The following is a 21,337-nucleotide window of genomic DNA, read 5'->3' as shown; positions in this document are numbered from 1 at the left end:
TGCAATGTTTGTAAAAATATGAGTTTTATTTTTTTGCTATGTTCATCAAATGAAATCAAATCAGATAAGCTTAGTTAAGCTTGCCTGATGACTGAAATCTTTATTGAAAATTATTTTTATGTTTATCCTATTCAAACAACATGCATAAGTAAATTGGCTAATTGTCTACTTAATTACTTATAATTGCAGTCATGATTTATTCAAAGTAAAAACATTATTACCCTTATCAAAATGGCAGTTACTTTGTCCTATCTGGTTGATATTAGCAATTCACTAACCAAATAGGAAATATTCAGGTCATCTTTAAAAATAATTTCTGCCAAAATATGTTTTAGCAAAAATATGTATGTTCATTGAAAAGGGGGGTTGAGGAGTTGGATAGAGGAGAGTACTTGAAAGGCATTGTTAATGGACTGCATCTGTCTAGGAAGTTAGTGGATGATGTTTCAAGCTGCTAGTGCAGATCTTAAGCCTTTGTTGTCTTGTTGAGGATCTGTGCTAGCAGCTCAAAACATCATCCAATAACTTCCTAGACAGATAAAGTACATTAGCAATACTTTTCAAGTATACTCAGAAATATTACACTAAAAACAATAATGTCTATAAAAGCACCATTTATTATGAATGAGGGAGGTAATTTTATACTAATATATCATCTTTATGATTCTTTTTTTTCTTGTAATGATATTTGTAAAGTAGTCACCAGGCCATGATTTAGGTCTAGCTCATTAAGACTTTTGTTCAAGAATAGTAAACCATTATTATTTTCACTGCCTAAATTATACATCTGAGGTGTTATTAAAACCTAAAAGATAAATATAAACCCTGTATTTATTGCTCTGCACTTTGAATGTAGCCTAAAAAGAGAAGCGAGCATGTTACAATTAGCATTAGCAAAAGAGCAACCTGAAATTAATTTTAGTTTCCGTTCCTGGGGTACATTAGCAAGTAAGTTTCTCTATCCCAGTGTCAAAGATTGTGTATATACATTGTAAAAAGTGCATTAACATGAACACTAAAAACTGTTAAAATAATTTAACTGTTTGCCCTTTAACAAATAATAATGTTCAATAGCTCAACATAACCAAAAGTGTTTGGTTGTACAATGACTATAGTCATAACTGTTATAATTGTAATGTCATTTTAATTGTGGCTTGAGATCAGACGTGGCAAAACATGTGAATGTATACATTAAGAATAAGATAATTCTGCATCATTTCTAAAATAACTTGTTTTTGTAAAGTTTGTAGAAGTTAATTGAAAGCCTGTTTGACATGTCTTGTTTGGGCCAAACTACTGATTGTAAATAATAAGGCTATGTTTTTAAGTACTCGTTCTTTAAAATTAATAATATTATTTTTTCCTAAACTAAATGGGGTTAAAAATATTATTCAGCTAAAGATACAAATGCATTTGGGTCAGGCTGAATGTTGCCTAGTTGTTAGCATTTCAAGCTGTTGAAGCTAAGTTACTGTGGTTCGAGTATCCTTAACTGCCAAATAAAAATTGTGCTCTGTTTTTGAAGTCATGGCTATATTATAAGAGTGAGGGTCAAATCCCAGCATTTAGTCTGATAAAAGTAGCTCAAGAGTTAGCAGTGGATCTGTCACTTCAGGTTTACAGACTTACAGTGCCAAATTCCAGGGTACGATTCCATGAGGTGGTCAGAACACAAAGATCCCATTGTGTAGCTTTGTACTATAACAACAATTATCACTTCAAAATTAGGGACAACTAGTAGTCACCTGTCATATTCCTGTTTAAACAAGTTTTATATTTCCTATGAATTTGTTTAGCCATATTTTGTTGTCATTTTCATCAATTACAAATTGCACCGCTATTCTCAAGATGTGAAGATTGTTTAAGTAAGTATTTTATTTCCTGTTTATTAGTTGTTCATAATTGGTGACCATTCATATTTTCGCTATTTTTAATAAACCTTGCAATATACATGTGCTTTTATACCATAAATTATTTATTACCTTGATCTTATATTCCATTGATAGACAGATCCATTATGCAGAGTATTCACACCTGTGTTGGGCATGTTAATGAGGCAATAACCACTCTGCCAGGGTCCAGTTAAACTGTACCACACTAAGATGGTTTCCAATCATACCACACTGAACACTTAAATTTTAATTTGTGTATACAACTGGAGAACAGAAGACCAAACAAGAGGTACATAAGTCCAAAAGCAGTAAACCTGCTTCAATGTATCAGCTACTTGAGCTGCTAACTTATCCATGGTTAGTTCAGTTGCTAGTATTGGGTGACAATCTAAACAACTGTGAGGGCATGCTGACATGTTTGTGCCCCACTCTATCATGTATCAGAGGTACTGGAACAACATTTGGTCAGTCTTCAAATGCCAGTGTGATGATTAGTAAACCTGTCAAACAACCTAGAGCTTTGGCATTCACCAGACTTCTTCAGAGGAACATTAGCTGCTGATGCCAGTTTGTCAGCAGCATGATCATCTCACTAGTAGCTCTGTGAGATTTAACACATTTTGCTTGATATTCTGAGCTAGGAAAGTATGTCTCTGTTAGGTCACTCATGTTTGGCAAGACTTAACCATTATCAACTGCTGTTATATCTTTCTGAAAAATAGCCCTTTAAGGACCCCACAATGAAACCTTTGCTTTCCAGATGTGCTATCTTCTACTGAAAACAGAAAACAAACTACAAACAAAAGATCTCAATTTTAATTGAAAACCTTTGTGGTGAATGATATTAAAATAGTAACATGAAATTAATTTTAGTCTGTGTTCTAGGGTACATTAGAAAGTAATTTTCTCTATTCCAGTGTAAAAGTTTATGTAATGGCTATAATGGTGATCAGTAAAGATAGGGCCCTTAAATATGGTCTGCCTTCTGGTCCATTTAGCCTACTCCTCTTTACCTTCTTTCTTCCGTACCTTGTTCCATGTGTCCTCCCATCAAATTTGTATTCTCACATTTTCCCTTACTTCCCATCTTTGTTGTCCATTATTGGAGATTCTCCAAGCTGGAATGTGGACCATGCCCCGTATGTTCGTTACCCATTTTCTTCATCACATCACACTTTTCTCTGCATTAAGGTTTTGTCTTCCACCTGTGGCTGGTCCCCAGATTTTGTTGCAACTTTAACTAGTAAATTTTATTCCTCTTCCTCTTTTACAGGGGCCTTTCTTTATTCCTTCTTTTTCACATTGATTCCTCTCTGTAGTGAGTGGTGCCTGACAAGGTATTCTTTAACTGTAAGCCATGTTTACTCATGCTCTCTTTTCCATGGCTCTGCAATGTTACCATAGAGATGAGGTGTTCCACAAGGTCACTAAAGGTTATCTACCTCATGATAGTTGCTTCATAAATATGACTGTAACACCCATGGACGACATGGTTAATGCAGAAGGGGTTAGCTGCCCATCCTTGCCATTGCCTTGAGTGAATAACTCAGTATGGTTTCCTTTTCAAAATAGGTTATCATGGTCACCCATTGCACTGTCTCCTGTGTTGACATTTCTCTGGACTCTCCAACACATTCTCACCCCCTTCGTTCAGTGGAGTATGGAAGTTCTTGCCACTTTCCAGTTCCAAGCCACTGGGGTGGTTGAGAGTAGGGCGGTGGTGTTCTGCTGGTGTAGATGCGATGTGGCCTTCACAGGAGTTGATCCTTTCCTTGCTGGTGGACATGGCCTCCTTATACTATTTACAATATCACAAGAGTTGATCCATGACCTTCCTGGATGACATGGCCTCCTTATAATATTTACATATTCAACAATATCCACAACCACTGGAGATGATCTGTCACTTTACAAGCTGATGTGGCATCCTTATACTATTTACACTGCTGTGGAGTTGATCTGTCACTGAACTGGTTGAAGTGGCCTCCTACTATTCGTTACACATACACTTGAGTTGATCTGTTACCTTAATGGTTGATGTGGCCTCCTGTTACACATTCCATACCACATGGAGTTGATACATTGCACATGTAGTTCACCCCTTTTGATTGGGAGCCCTCATCCTACCTTCTGGTATTAATCTTTTTTTTTTTATAAATCAAATGTGTGAAAACAGCTACAAAGTAAATCTGTCACATGAGTACTATTCTAAATATATAATATTATGTGATTAAAATTTCTTAGTTTAACAACAGTAGTAATAATTAATTGATTAATGATATTTGGGTTAGCTTAAAACTGAACCTTAAGTGCTTAGGCAAACTATAAAAAGCTTAGAACTTATCCAATAATTTTCAAATATTTGAAATAATGTGTACCTTTCTTTAATAAAACAGTTTAAAGGTACATGATCAAGTAATATAATAACTGAGTTATCTAATTTTACACATATTTCTATTCATATTATTACAGTATGTACCATAGCAATCAAAGATGTATGAGAATTGAAAATTTTTATCAGGCATCTGGAGTGTAAGCTGTTTAAGACATCTACTCATATTCTAAGAACATTATGCTAAAGAAAATCTTAGCTTTGGTTTCTAGTTATCAAAGTGTATAACACATATGCTTTCATAAATTATTTAATCGCATAGACAAATCTGTAATATCAAGTTATGAAAAAGAAAAGAGGATGAAATCTTTCAAGATTGGTTTTATTGTTATAGCATTAGCTATGATAATGTCACAAAGATAATATAATATTTGGCCATTGATCACTCATTTATAACCTCAAGAAAAGAGATGCAACTGCAAAATATTACAACTTTTGTTAATTACAGCAATATATTTGCTGCTATGATGGTTCTCTCAATCTACAATATTTAGTTTGAAAGTCAGAGTTTATTATAAATTAGAAGTTAATTTTGTGTTTTCTCTCTGTTTTAGAAAACATTTATTCTACAATATTGTTTATAGGTATCAGCATTTTTAAAAGATGGTACTCAGACCTCCGGTGGACGCTTTGTTTTACCAACTTATGGCCCAGTTTCAAGGGGAGCAGAGGTTCCTGGCACCATTAGGTAAGAATAGGTCATTTGAATATCAGTACTTGACATCTCTACAAGGTAGTAGATAAATAATTGTAGAAAAATTCACTATAAAAAATGACATTATGAATCTTCCCTAAACACTTTTGAAAACATAAAGTAACTACATGATTGAGAACCCATAAAGTATTTCTACATTTCATGAGATCAGTAGGATTTATGGTGGATTAATCAAAAAGGCACACAGTACATTTTCAAAATATCATCTTAAAGATATTTGAGATCGCTAGCATTTTAAAGACAGATTCTGTAAAACATTGAAAGGGTACAAATGACCTTTTTTGCAGATTGCTTTTTTTTTCATCATATACTTTTGGAAACCTTTTCTATACATTGTTACTGATTTGTATCAGTGTTTTCAAATATTTTTCATCAGAAACATTATGTTTGGAGATTTTGTGCAATAAAAGAAATTTATTTTATTATGATATTCAGGCAAATTAAAAAGTTATAAGTACACATTATTTGTAACAGGCTGAGGAAATGTTAAGCAAAGATTAAATCAAACATGGGCAACAAAGGAAAAATAAGCAAGCATATGTGAACAATTGAAAAGAAAGTTTATTCTCCAATAAATTAATGCTGGACTCATAACCAAACTGGCTAGCTGCTTTAATCTGCATTGGGAAAGTGGCTGCTAGAGCTGAAGAAAGCATGTTTAAACAAGACAAAGACGTGAGTAAGAATAATGATAATGTACATCAACAAGTCATTATCATTATACATGATAATAGTCAAGTTCACTTGTACAAGTTACATTATGGTGAATTTTAGTGACAAAACTGCTTATCTTTGTTTTTATCATCTCATTACTTCAGAAGTACTTGCATGTGTTAGCAAAAGAACACTTCAAATAGTGAATTGTGATAGACATGGTTGGGTGAGAAAAATGTGCCACTTTGGTGCCTAAACCCACCTCATTGAAATCTTATCCCTTGCACAGTGAAGCACATACATTTCATACAAAAAACTTAACATTCAGATTTAAATTAAAACATAGAGGTACAGCTATTCTGATTAAATGTCATCTTTCTTTTACTCCCTTTGGGTAACTTCGACAAGTCAATAGGTTTGTTTATTTCTGACCTGCTGTTGTGCTTAGAATTAGAAATAACAGGGATACAATTTGGCATATACTGGTGATAAGTAGCAGAGGATTTGGTGGCACAGTGCTACTAATACTAGTACTAACCCAGAATATAGTTGAATTAACCCTAAACAGAAACTCTTTGTAAAATATAAAAAATCAAACATTGTTCCAAAACATACTTACTTTCGCTGACACTTATAGCTATTACTCGACCTTCAGGGTTTCTTCTTTGCCCATCTAAGCAATGGTCTGATTTTTTCATAAAATAAACAAATTAAAACTTGGCAAGTTTTTTGGTTAAAAATTTAACAAGCCCCAAAGATTTTTTCTTGCTTGCTCCAGTCTTTTATACTCCACTCAATTGCCCTTGGCGATATTTCTCTTGTAATACTCTCCCCCTAAATCAATGTGCCCTTTATCCTGGTACTATATATAAGCACATCATTTAGATAATTTTATCACTTTTTCTCAACAAACCGTTTAGACACGGGTTTTCCTAAAGAATTGCTGCAGTAGTTACCATCCTTGATTGTGACTTTTGCATTGCCTAGTTGATTTGTATACAATTACATTTTGACAAATCTTAAAAAAAGAAAAAAAACTCAATTGGCCAACCAGTTTACAGTATGCATTCTCTGATTATTATTTCTGACACAGAAGCAAATCAGGTCTCACCTATCCCACCTCTGATATCTAGCATCGCAATTGGTGGGGAGTCACTCTCGGTTGAAACTATCAATGAACTTATTCGTAATGAGATGGGCACATATATTCGGCTCCATGGTGTTCCTTCAGGAGGCTCTGAGGCTTCAATTGAGGGTGATCCTTGACATTCTAGACAGAATTTATATTCACTTTTTCCTGTGTCTTCTTTTTGTCTGTTGGCTTTTCAGTCCTCCTGTAGACTGTGGTGAGTTTCAGGGCTTGCAGTGCTGGAATCTGGGGTTTGCTTCCTACAGTGGACATAGCAGATGGCCCAACATTACTTTACTCTCACAAAACAAACTTACCTGACTAAATGTTGTTCCAATCAATGTTAATCAACTCAGTCTTTAAATGAAATACTAAACAAAAAGGAGGTCACTTTGGGATAAGCTGCCTTTGATTCGTTTTCTTCAGTTGGTTCATTGAGCATGTGATGTTTTGGTTTTTCCCCAGTTGGTTTTAAGCATGCACCTTACTTGAGGGCTGCAAAGCCTGGGAGCTAATGTTAACTGTATCTCCTTCCACAGACATTGTGGTTCATGTAGGGAGGTTTACTTATCAGTTGAGTGAAGGGACAGTTACACCTTATCCAACAAGGTTGTCAGAACTTCGTGATTTAACCTACCACCGCCAGGTGAAAGCATATTCTGACTCTCACATAATCAATCTGCTCCTTGAATTTTGGGGCTCTATGGTGGAGTTTTTAGTTCACCTCAATACATTAATGCCCCTGGTGGGACAGGGTATGTCTATGGACTTACAATTCTACTGTAACCTTTTGTTTTACTGATATTACACTTGTTGGAAGCATCTCAGGTTCACCACCTTCGTTGATGATGAGCTGAAACCATTGTTAACATGTCCTTTGGTTTGACTTTCGGCTTCTACATATATTTCTGTTGTCATTAGCATCTCTAATTTCATTTGCTCCTACAGGGGCTCTTAGTTCTTCCCCTATTTGACAGTCCCAACCCCTGGCATTAGCTTTTTGGCACATTGGTACCCAGAATATATTCTGTCTATATCCACAGATTCTGCTGTTCGGTCAAGTTGCCACCAGGCATTGGTGTTTATTGTATGGTATGGCTTCAGGGTCTTTTGGGCTAGACTCCCAAGTATTTCTGGACATGAGGTACCCTTACCCATGGATCCAGGAGCACTACAAGTCCTTGAGTCAGATCCTCACTACTATTATCCACCCAACCTGTAGGATTTCCATCTCCTGCATATCCTCATGAATTGGAACTTAATTCTAGGGCTATCAGTGTTTTGCTGGTCTGGGGGTAGTGAGAGAGTCATGCTAGCTCTTACGGGTTTTATATTCTTGTTAGTTGTTGGACAGGAGATTGGGGTCCCATCATTGATCTTTTTTGTCTAGATCAATGCCTCAATTCTCCAAGCTTCATAAGTTACTCGTTCTTCAATCTATCTTGACATATTTTACTGGGATTGTAGATGTCCAAGTTTGCCATACTCAGCTCCTATCTGCACAGGTCATAGTTGTGGTGTCCCACCGTTATCGTCATTTTTTGTGCACAAGGGTCAGGCACTGCAATTCAGGGTTTTTACGTTTGAACTAGCACAGGCTTTTCATAAGTTCTGCTGAATCATACAAGTTTTTTTATCATCACCTCCATCCAATAGCTCTGTGCACACACCATTCCATAGATGACTGGTTACTGCTGGCACCATCTCATCTATTGTCAGAACAGCGCACCCGGATTCTACTTTCAGAAACCACCAAAGCAAGCTTCATTCTCAGAGCTGAGACATTTATTCTTGCTCTAATTCTATATGTCATCATTCTGGATATTTTATTTTTCATCTCTTCTCTAAGTCAGGTTCAGCTGACTCACATTTGGCTCCACACTATGGAACAAGAAACCCGACTCTTACTCGCCTCTCCTTCTCCCACTTCATCCCTGGTTTCCTCATTTTCCTTAGTCAGGATCAATCTTCTATCTTCAAGGGTTGTTAAGTTGGGATGCTACTATGATATGGGTTCCTACATCAACCCCTTGTCCTCACTTCAGGGATGGGGTGCATGTACCAACAGTCAGGAATTCCAGGGTCTACACACGGATGACGAGGCTTCCCTACATGTTGTTTTAGTCCTTCTTGTTCTTCCAAAGGTAATGCCTCATAGTCTGGGCTTATTATGTGGAAAATCGTCAGGCTTTAAACTGACATTTCCATGGTAGTGTATTGTGTTTCTCATCAAAGAGGCACTTGGTCCAGGGCACCTTGATTTCAAATATTGGACCTTCTTTCTTGGAACCAATTCTGTCATATCACCCTACTAGTTTGCCATGTTCCACGGGTGGTGACTGCACTAGCAGGTCGATTTTCTCAACCCAAACAGATTTTCTCAACAGAATAGGTGCTGCATCGCAAGGTTCTGTTGGTCTGGTTCTCATTTTGCAACTCTGTTAACCTCTTGGGTTGACATCTCATTGGAACACCTAACTTCTGGCAATTTGGTCTCCACTACCTCATCTTCAGACTTTGGCAGTGGATGCATTCCATCAGAACAGGACATGATTACTATTCTAGGCCCTCACTCCTATTCATATGTTACCCAAGGTACTAACTAGGTTTGTTTCAACCCATTGTCTGGGTCTACTGATAGCACCTGATTGGTATCTACATCCTGATCTCTGCTTCTGCGGTACATTCAGAAGTGTCCACCTCTTCCACTTCTTCTTAGGCCATATCTGTAGAGGCAGCCATGATTTGACTGGATTCACCTGGCTATCCAGAGGCTCCAGCTTTAGGCATAGTGGTTATGCAGTTTTCATATGGCATAAGAGTTTAATTTCAAAGATTGCCATGTATCTTTCTCACTTTTTTTCTTAGTCATGATGGACATTTCTCAGTAGAAATAGCACATATATCAGCAATGTTGTCTTGAGAGGAGGATGAATCCACTTCGATCAGATGTGCCAACCATAACTCATTTTTTGATCTGATTCTTTGATAAAAAATTTTGCACCTTCCATAATCACCTTGTATACGGAGGCCTTATTGACTAACGTTCGACACTGGCAACTAAATATTCTTTGTGTCCCTAGTGCTTTCTAAATTCCCCAGGTCACTTGGGTCCTTTTCCCAAATGACCATTCCAGTTACCTACCTGATATACTAAGGTTACATTACATGCCCTTTCTCTACACCTGTTTGTGTCCTGATATGCCATGTATCACCTCTACCTGAAGGTTTATTTTTCGTTGCAGCTAAACTTCAGATGTAGCCAATAGGAGTTGTTTGCACTATTTGTCCACAGATCACTTTATCATTCTACCATTGTCTTCAGACTGGTTCTTCTTACCCAAGACACTCTTACAGTGAAGGGGATTAATTCTTTTTATTGATTCATCTGATCACTTTCTCATTTCTATGACTGATCAGATTTCAATCGTTGTCATGTTCAGTGAGTGTCTTGAAGGTTTTATTCCCTGTACTAAAGCCTTTTGCAATGCTAAACAATGAATTTTTATTCTGGGCTCTCTTTGAAGGCAAAGAATCTTCTGCAAGTCATGTCTCATCAGATTTGTCTTATTTCTATGTCCTTAGTAGCCCAGTTGAATTTCCCACTGAAGGACATTGTATGTGGACCTCCCCCAATACTTTTATATCACATTATTGCCGGTTTTTGGTAGTCTCTTCATCTGAATATTTTTGCCTACTCCCTGGAGCTATCTTAATCACTTCTGCTAGATTATACAGAGGAGTGAGTATTTTCATTGTTACCTTTCAGGGTCCCTTACCTTATTTTCACAGAACCCCACTCTGTGGTGAGTGTTTCCCAGGCTTAGCAAACCGATTCCACACTAGCAACCACTAATTCAATATAATTTATGTAGGTTGCAACAGGCTCTGTAGAAATGAGGTGTTTCATAAGACCACCAAGGAACTGCCCAGGTGATATTACTGTAATATGCTGGACTGCCATTCATGGACTATCCTGAGTCAAGCATAAAGGATCCTGCCTGTCCCTGCTGATCATTTTGCTTTTAAAAATTTAGGGAACTTGGCTCTCCTATTGCATTGTTTCCAGAGCACTGTTCCTCAGGGTGCTCCAATGCACATCACCCACCAGGTTCTACTAGCGAAGCTAGGGCAGTCCTTACCACACCCACCAGTTTCCTTCAGAGTATTAGAGTGAATTCCTTCACTCTTGGAGAAGAGGGAGAAGTTGGGTCCCTGGATGCTTTTCCCAGATATCTGTAGGAGTGGCACTGGTTTAGATTTGATGCTCTGCTATCCGTTTTGGGTGTACAGTACCAGGATAAAGAGCACATTGATTTAGGGGGAGAGTATTACAAGAGAAATATCGCCAAGGGCAATTGAGTGGAGTATAAAAGAATGGAGCAAGCAAGAAAAAATCTTCGGGGCTTGTTAAATTTTTAACCAAAAAAACTTACCAAGTTTTAATTTGTTTATTTTATGAAAAAAAATCAGTCCATTGCTCATGAGAGAGGATCCACTATCTCTTCATAATTCCAAATGCTGAATGGTCCCATTCTAGGTCCTTGGTTGAACACAGTTGTTCCATGTCCTCCAAATAATTATGGGGGCAAGTGGAATGTATCTTGTTCACATGATTGGGGAGTGAGGATGAATGTTCATAATTCCATATCAGATGAGTTCTGTTTCCTTTGGTTTAGTACACCATACACAATCCCATCATTCCATGTCTGGGATGTTGCCTTTTGTTCTTATTCAGGTGGAAGAGAGGGTTTGTCCATTTTAGCATTGCTTACTTTCTCATCATGATTCCAGTGGTTTGGAATGCATCACTCTATGGCTACAGGTTAGGATCCACTCATAAGTATTTCTATGTATATAACATTGTGGTCCAATTGCCCTAGCCACTGACATGAGATATAATGACCAAGATCTTTTAATTCCAACCCCGAGTAGTTGGACCTTGTCTGTCTAGTTGGGGCTGACATATAGTGATAACCACTCATGTACAATTCCAGCCTTGTTACAGGAACTATGTTGAGGCTGAAGAGCATACCTATTCTGGTTGTAGTGTGGTTATCCCACTCGGGTACCAATCTTATTGTGGCACACCCATGATCTATGCAGATGCTTTCTGTATGGTTAATACTCTCACAGGCCTCTCCTCCTTCTCAGTGTGGGATTCTAGCTATAAGTGTCAGTGGAGGTAAGTATGTTTTGTAAGTTAACATTTTCCCAAATTGAAAATGTATTTCCAGTAATACCTCTTCCATCCTTCCTTCCCACTATAAGAGTCAGTGTTAGAGTCTGGGATGGTGTCAGTCTCGAAAAAGTGATAAAATTATCTGAATGAGGTTCTTATATACACTATCAGGATAGAGAGCGCACTCACATAGGTGGAGAGTATCACGAGATAAATATTGAGTGGAGTATAAAACACTGGAACAAGTAAAAAAAAATCTCAACCCCCTTCAGGGGTTGTTAAATTCTAAACCAAAAAACCTGCCAAGTTTTTATTTTTATTTTATGAAAAAATCTAAACAATGCTTAGAAGGACAAAGAAAAAACCCTGGAGGTCGAATGATAGCTATAAGTGTCAACGGAGATATGTATTATTGCAAATACATTTTCAATCTAGGAAGATGTTAATCTTGCATTTTACAGATGTTTCAATTCTTTTTTTATTATTATTATAATTAAACAAAATAATGAGTTTATACGTCATATGTCTTATTCCTCATTCTCAACCAATTCAAAAAGCTTTCTTCAGAAAAGGTTACCCCGCCAGATGCTGCCATCATGATTGATTTTTGTCATTTATCAATTGTAACATTTCCATTCAGATAAAAAGCTAATGGTTGGGCCTATAATCACTAGATTTTTTTAATTTTATAAAATGATTTATTTTTTATTGCTACAATTTTTATACAAATCATAAAGATTAAAGTAATAGTAAAGACAGATTTAGCTACAAAGATATTCAGCATATAAGCAGTATCCCAGAATGCCTTTCTCTAACAATTTTCTACACTCATCACTTACTGTAAGCCACTGCCTATATCAAATTACATTAAAGTGAAGGCCTTATAGAATACTGTAAATTTTATTTTTTACTGTGTATACTTTCTTAAACAATGAAATGTAAAGGTGGTACATAAGGCAAATTTTGATTTGTTTTTTATTGCATTACAGTTTCTGACACAAATTGAGTATCTTGTAAATAATTATTGTTTTTATAAGGTAGTCAGGTTTGACAAATTATTTCAGGGAATTCTAAATAAACTATAAATAGATCTTTTAAGTAATAACAATTAGAACTTTCAGTTAAAATGGCAATTTTTTTATTATTTTACATATAACAAAATAAAGGGCCCCCCAACAATGCAGTCAGTTGTAGATTTTTTTTCAGTACTTTGATGGGAAAATGGAAAATTTGTGTTATGTACTTAGAAATTAAATTATTGCATTCATGTTTTTTACATAGTTATTATTGAAGTGTGACAATTTACTCTTTAATTGTATTACAAGTTCTTTAATGACTTTCTGATGTTGACTTCTATTTTGATAAGTTTATCAGCTTATGCTCTCTCCTTGGTCTGTTGGCCAGTTTTGTTGTTCAGATCTTTTGGAGAGTGATGCCTTGCTTGAGTGTGTTTGGCTTCCTTCTTCAGTCCTTAGAGGTCTTGGAGAAGCTCCTTTTGTCAGACATTCGATTTTTGCAGGTATTCCAGATTCCATAGAATCTCGGGTAGATGTGGCCCATTTCCACTTTTTTCTATAGAACTAGCTTCTCACCTTTCTCAGTCTTCTAATTGACAGTTTACTGCATCTCCTTTTTGGGGTTCCAGACCTCCTGCAATGGCTCTATTTTTTATTGGCACACAAGGGAGATTCCACACTTATCAGCGGGCATTCTGTGTTCTTGTGGAGCACAGACAATGGCATAGGTGACTGTCCTATGGGGTCCATTCCTGTGGGGGCTAGTCTCAGATGGTTCAGGTCTGTATGGGAGACCTTTGCCTCCGATCAGTGGGTTATTCAGGTTCTTACCAGAGGAGTGGTCCTTCATTACATTTCTCCTCCTCCATTGTCTCTCATAACAATTGTCTTTCCCCTCCCCAAGGATCATCGTACATCCAGGATCTTCTGTTCAAAGAGGCCATAGAGTGTGTCAGCTACTCCCTCAAGGGTTTTTATTCCCATTTGTTTATATTAACAAAGAAAACAGGCAATTGGCAACCTGTCATCAACTTTTTTTATCTCAATCATTTCCTTCAGCCTTATTAATTTGCCATGGAATTATTTCTTTCCCTCCAGTGACACTTTGCATCTGGTCTATGGATGACAAAATCAGTGTTACCAGTGCCTATCTTCATATTTAAATTGTGGAGTCTTCATGTTAGTATCTCCCATTTGTTCTCGAGAGACAGGTTTTCAGCTTCATGCTCTACCATTCAGCCTCTCATGCATCCCTTACATCTTTTGCCAGATAGTCAGATTCTTTTCACATCATCTTCACTCAATGAGCATTCACCATTACGTGGATGACTGTATTCTTTTCACTCCTTTCTACCACTTGGGAGAGCTTCCCTCTCGAGCTCTTTTGTCCAAAGCTGTGAGAGCTGAGTTTCTCATCCAAATAGAGATGTCTATTACTACTCAGACGCAGTACTTCGCTCCTTCCTGCTACTTAGCAGAGCTTCATACTCGAGCTCATTTATCCGAAGGCACGAGAGCCGAGTTTCTCATTCATATGGAGAAGTCTGTTCCTACTCCCACACAGTACCTCGTCCATTTAGGGGTATCTTTCAATTCATGCGCTGTTCTTCTAATACTGTCATCTCCTTCTCCACTGGCATGTGTGGTTTGTTCTCTTTTGGGGATATGGACATCCTTGGAATCACTCATTCCTTTGGGTTAGGCCTACATGATTCCCTTCAGTGGTCATTACGGACCCATTGGAACATTTACAAGGATGCCCTGGATTATCTGGTGACCCTATCAGCTCCCAGCCACTTGATCTTAGCTTATAGTTGTACAGGGTCAATACAACTGTAGATGTCCCTCTCTGCCCCCCACACACTGAGATGCATCTTCTCATGGATGCATCTCTCTAGGGATGAGGAGCTTGTGTAGGGGATATGGATTCAAGGGCCTCTGGACAGAAGAGGAATATTCTCTCCACATCACTCTTTTAGAGCTCGTAGCAGTTCGACGAGCTATAACTCAGGGTCTTGGATTATTGCAAGGGAAGGTGATAATGCTTCACTTGAACAATTCCATGGTGGTCTCTTGCATTTCCAAGCAAGGGGCACTCACTCCAGGTCTCTTTGTTTTCAGACATTGGATCTTCTCTTTTGGGTCCACAATCATCAGAGTGTTTTCCTTGCTTGTCATGTTCCAGGTTATAAATTTAGTGGCTGATTAGTTATCTCATCCCAATGGAATTCTTCCCATAGAATGGATGCTTCATCCACAAGTTTTTTTGTTGGATCTGCTCTTGTCTCAGGATGCCTCAGTTCATTGCTTTCACCACTCACTGGAATGCCCAGCTCCCATCATTCTGGGGTTCTGTCCTTCATCCTTTGACTTTGGCATAGATGCTCTCAGCCTGGATAGGATTGGGTTTTCATTTGAGATTCATGTTCACTGGTCTCTTTACCATTCCACTTATATGCTCTGTTGTATCCCAATAGATCCTTTCTTCCAAAAACTTCAGCGGCTAGAGAAGGGTATAAGGCTTTCTCTCCTATTCATCTTCCCTCCATTTTCCATTTTATGAAAGCATGGATTCAAGTTGTTTTTTATGCCTAGTTCAGGCTCTTCAATGTTCTGTTGTGGGCACTGAAGGGTTTCAGGGTTCATGTCACTGTTTGTTTGTCCATTGGAATCCTAAGGTGTCATGTTCCCTGCATTGTTATGTGTTTCATATTGCATCATTTCGTGGACCCCATTCCCACCTATTTATTTCTTGGAATCCCTCTGTTTCTTGGGACTTATCTACTATTACCCTTACTGGCTGGGTTCGGCAACTCATATGGATAGCGTATTCTAAATGTAAATGAATATTCGAGGGTATAAATAATTTGGGTTCCTAAGGTCACAGATTACCATTGTAGTTACAGATCATGTGACATAATTGTCACATTTTCTAAGCTAAGTTTCTAGATTCCTGTTGCTGGGCTTTTCTCTTGAGAAGCACATAGGTGTAGAAATTAATTGGTTTACTCTGACTTTAGCCTCACTAAAATTTTGAATTTTCTTGCATATTTACACTTGCATTTATTAAAGCAAATACATGCTTGTGTCTTAGAGAATATAACCCATTTATAGTCTTTCTGGAAAATATGAAATTTTAAATCTTTCCAACAGGAAATAAATTCCCCTTCACTCACAACACACACACATTATGATTTAAGAACCAAAATTATACAACTTCCTCTACAGGGGCAAAGTTTGTCTCTTTTTAAGACATAGAAAACAAACATACAATCCTTTATACACCTAAGAAACAAATCAAGGGAATTTTTTTTATATTTACTTATTTGAAATACCTGAAAATATTTTGATTCTAAAGCTTTGAAAAATCTTGTAAATTTAAGTTACTGTACAAAAACAACAGTATGATTGAATGCACAACATTACTTAATTTATAAGTTCGTTTTGAAAAGAATCTTTTAATACCATCTCTGAACAAACCACCACATACACACAGAATTGTAGCCTTCTAATATTTTGTTGCATTTTGTACCCTTAGGGAAGCATAAATGTGCCTCTGTTGCTTACTTCTGTCTGGCTCTTCATTTAAGGATATTACTATCTGATAATAGCAACAAACAGGATAACTTTGTGTTATTTGTGATTAGTAAGTGATTACTAGACACTTTAGATGGGACTGAAACAGTCTTCCCACATTTCTTGCATACAAGAAAAATTCTGTATTCATAATTTTCTACACCTAGCAATAGTTGGCCCAAATGTTAATTGGAAAATTTATATCTTTCTCTAGGATCAAATCCACATTGATTTTAATGAAGCTTTGATACATAAAGTAGTTTTGAACTTTATGTAACTTATGATGCTTTTAAAGGTGAAATGGTAATAATACAATGGGATATTCAGAAACTTTTTCCAAGAGTCCAAATTACACAAAAGTTACAAATAGTGAATTATTCTACATTAAGTTATACCAACACCATTGGCTGCAAAATGTTTATAGAATAGAGGTTGCTGCATTTTGAGTCCAAGATCCATGACTGTTTAAAATGAGCAAAGACAAAGAGAATTCCTTACTCCAAAACAAAGTTCTTTGGCATGGCAAAGGAAATGAAAGGAACTTGCTTTGGAACTGTAAAAATTGCATTATTCCTGACTGAGTCAAAGCAAGTAACTTTTTGAATTAATTAGTTAAGCACATGTTACTTTTCATATGTGATGATTTGAAGTGTGGCATCAAGAGTTTCATGGAGAGATTTGTGAAAAAATATATCATGGAAGAGGCATAAAATATTTATAAAGTTACATTACAGATATGCAGATTTATGAAATGATTGCAATAATTATGCTTCTTTCATGTAGATAAGTAACAGTAAAGCAGAATGTTTTGACATTGGGGTCCCTGGGGGGGTTCATATTAAATTGCTACCCACTGTGTCACTCCCCAAGTGGCCCTAATGATATATGCGAGGTTTGGTTGACAATCTCTCCTGTGTCAGTAGCTATATGTAGATAACTTTCTAAAACAACTTTAAAATAAAAAATAGTAACCTTGTGCTACTAATCTTTTTTTCAATATCATGTCTTATAACAGTGCATATTAGGACAAGTTTTATTAATAAACATCTTTCATCACCATGTATGATAGAAATTACCAGGACAAAACTAAAATGGAATAAGATTTCATTCTCCAGGACATTTAATCTCTTCATGTGTCATAAATGACCTTGAAAACTCCTGGAAACTGGATTGAATTGCATTTCAAAGGAACTGTATGAATCCTGAAATTTAACAATTTGCTGTTAACAAAAAAGAGGCATAAAAGTATCGTGCAGAATTCTTAAACCTTGTAAAGTGACTTTATCTCATATTACTATAATGTATAAATACTAGTCTGACAGCTCCTGTAATATGTGTGAAATTACTGAATTTCCAATTTTACACTTTTGTGCACAAGAATATAAAGTTGGAAATTCAGTAATTTCACATATATTACAGGAGCTGTAAGACTAGTACTTTTATTTTCAAAGCCATTACTTATTACAACTTAGGAAACTTATTCTCTGTTTCCTGTGGATCATAAAACTAAATAGTAGACTTAAGATACATGCATTTTAGGTAAAGAGGAACAATTCCTGCATTGTGTGAGTTTGTTTTTTGTAAGTTATAAATAAAAAACAATTGTCCTGTTACTTTCAGTTCTTATATTTGAGTTAGTTTTAATAATATGCAGGGACCAACCAACTTAGTCCAGTGCCAGCTAGCCCTATTAACTGTACCAGGAATGAAATTACTAATTTTTATGTCCTACTTTTATTCATATGTACTAGAATATTCCTTACTTTGAGCATCAATGACATTTGACCAATGCATATTTTGTTTTCTATTCTGATATTATGATATGAGGATTGAAAAACATGTTTCACTCAATGTGATTACTAGCTTATTGATACATAGTTTCAGATCAGTAAGTAACGGTGTTTCTAGTCATAGATTTGTTGATCTTAAACTTTTTTTTAGTTGAAACCACTAGCAAACAATCAGCTGTGCTTATAACCATTTTGATATTTTGGATAAAAATATACATACTAGTAAACATTTACATACTAGACTAGTAAAACACATATATGTATCTATGTATGATGGATATATGTATACAGGTAATAAAAAAGAATTGAAAAAAATAAGGATGATGTAGGTATGGAAATGCCAAAAAAGTACAGAAACAAGATAGAGATGAATACATAAAACCATACAAAAATTCCTACATAGTTAGCCAAATCTTTCCAAGAAAAACTTTTATCTACAACTAAATGTTGAATTCCTTTCATTTGCATGACTTCGGGTTTGAAAAAAATGCATTTAAACTGAATAATACTGCTATAAATTCTTATAATGGCTAGTTCACGTAAGATTGTAACATTGACTCGGTGGCTACTTATGTAGGGATGGTATTTTTTTATGGTTTTATGTATTCATACCTATCTTGTTTTTATATTTTTTGGCATTGCCATCCTTTATCATCCTTATTTTTTTTTCAAATTTTTGTATTGTTTCCCCTCTTTTATTTGAATAATACCAAGGAATATTTTATAATAAATGGCAGTCACTCTGAAGGCAGCAGTTTTAGCTTGGCATGATGAGTTGTCTTGATGTACATCATGTATTGAAGTTAGTGAAATTCTATACTGCTTCTGCACTTTCCAAGTTAAAATCCAGCATTTTAGTGTGTAAACTATTGCAACAACTTTAACCATTGGTGAGCTAGCCCTTCTGATGCGAGCTTTTGAAAACCTCAAAAACTGAAGTTGGGTGTTTATGAGAGACTCATAGATTGTTATAAGTGAGATTTCAGACTATGATGAGCAATACATAACATGTGTTAGCCATTTTTTACCCAGCCCATCCTTACTATATACTAAGCACTTCCGTGCTTAGTGATAAAATGAAAGTCAAAACTACAAAAAGTTAGTTACTTAAAATCAAAAAAATATATCCCTACTTTGGCAAATCATTGTAATTATGTTAGTGTGAGCTAAAGTATGGATGAAAGGTTTTAAATTTCAAATAACTTAGTTTTTGTAGTTTTGACTTTCTTGTTTCAATATTTTTTTGTGGCTTTAAAACTTTGTATATTATCATAACTAACTAGGTTACATATATATATCAATCCCTAGTTGTCTTTATAAAATTTAGAAAAAATTTATTATACATGTTTGTTTCTTTTTTTATTAACTATATTTTTGTACACCAGCAATACCAAGTATGGGGTGTGCATATACCCGATTTAATTTTATTATTCATCAGGATCTCTACCAACCTACCCCCAAATCTAGTTATGTGCCCAAAGTAGTGCATTATCTGTTTTAATCTATATATTTATATATATATATATATATTCAAGTAAATGAAATACTATACTGCTTCTGCACTTCCCAAGTTAAAATGTAGCATTTTGGTGCATAAATCATTGCTACAACTTCACACATTGACAAGTTAGCCCTTCTGATGCCAGAATCAGAATAATCATCTGTTATGCTACTCACTGATTCTCTACCTTAGTGATGTTTTTTTGGTTAAACATCACTAAGTTCTTAGTAGCTTTTAAAAACCTTGGAAACCTAAGTTAGGTGTTTATAAATGTCTCTTAGATTGTTGTAAGAGAGATTTGAGATATCGATGAGCAATACACATGCATCGGCCATTTTCTTCCCAGCCCATCTCTACATAGTTTTTCATAGTAAAAGTTTTTAAAGATTAATTGCTTTTATTTACTTTTTACTGTTATACTGTTTGTTACTGAGATATGAATATTCTGCAAAAATTAATACAAAATGAGTGATTAACAATTTCACGATGACATTGCTGTGTTTGAACTTAGCAAAACATTCAACATTTTATGTTGTTGTTGTTTCTTGTAAGACTAAGCCATGATTATAAACTACAGTTTCATTTTGATATTGTCTTATGAGTCCATAGGAAACAGTATTATTTCCTGTTCTTAGAAATCAATTGTTATTAACATTTAGAAATATTAAAATCCCTCAGAGAAAATATAAAATGGGTCATTGAGAAACCAAACATTTGTTTTTTAGATGTACATAACATAAGTAAAAATATAATTATTTTTATTTTGTGAATAGTTGTAGCAAAAAGAGTTAACTTAAAAACAATTATTATATAGTTAGATTTGTCATGTTCTTGAGGATAAAAAATGACAACAAACCATTGAGAAATATTTCGTGTGAATGCTAGTGTTTTATTTTCAAACAATAGATATGAAAAGGCAATCATAAGAAAATTACTTTCTTTTCCAGTTTGTGAAAGAGATAATAATTGAAGTTTGTCCTAGGTTACTGATTAATAAAGTTATTATTTAAGTTTATAAAAAAATTACTTGTAAAGATGTATTTTCTGTACTCTCCAGGGAATATGGTCCAAATGGAAACTTGCTTTCAGAAATAGGCTTTCTTTGTGACTGTGATTATACACCAGCATTGGCACCAGGTTCATTAGAGCTTGGAGAAAACCATGGAACTTCTTTAGGAACAAGCATGTAAGTAATATCTTAATTTTCAAAGTTATATAACAAGAGTTGAACTTTTTATTTAAATTTATTGAATTTTCATACTTTACTCATAATCAAATAACAAAGAAATTTGTATTCATTCTCATATATACACCTGGAAAAAAGTTAAGCATCCCCGTGTTTTTTTCAAGTGATTCAGATTCGACGTTCTTGTGACTGGTTATAAATTACCATTCAATCTAAACGTGTTTATCAAATGAAATTATGCATTATTGGGCACAAGAAAACAAGATTATCACCGTAAAATAACAATTTTTAATTTACATATCAT

The 21,337-nt window shown here is 35.5% G+C and overlaps 1 protein-coding gene across 3 annotated transcripts in view; it reads left to right on the top strand.

Moving 5' to 3' along the window:
• The window catches only part of LOC106467276 (protein OSCP1-like), a 102,242-nt gene that overhangs the window by 30,610 nt on the left and 50,295 nt on the right, over nucleotides 1-21,337 (top strand). For all 3 annotated transcript variants that reach the window (XM_022395418.1, XM_022395420.1, XM_022395419.1), the window contains exons 5-6: nucleotides 4,869-4,972; nucleotides 20,905-21,033. In XM_022395418.1, coding sequence (XP_022251126.1) covers nucleotides 4,869-4,972; nucleotides 20,905-21,033 — 233 coding nt within the window. The remainder of the gene's footprint in view (nucleotides 1-4,868; nucleotides 4,973-20,904; nucleotides 21,034-21,337) is intronic.

This window comes from Limulus polyphemus, unplaced genomic scaffold, assembly GCF_000517525.1.
Source record: "Limulus polyphemus unplaced genomic scaffold, Limulus_polyphemus-2.1.2 Scaffold2551, whole genome shotgun sequence".
NCBI lineage: Eukaryota > Metazoa > Arthropoda > Merostomata > Xiphosura > Limulidae > Limulus > Limulus polyphemus.
The sequence above is the reverse complement of the archived record's forward strand: the minus strand, read 5'-3'. Positions and strand labels throughout refer to the sequence as shown.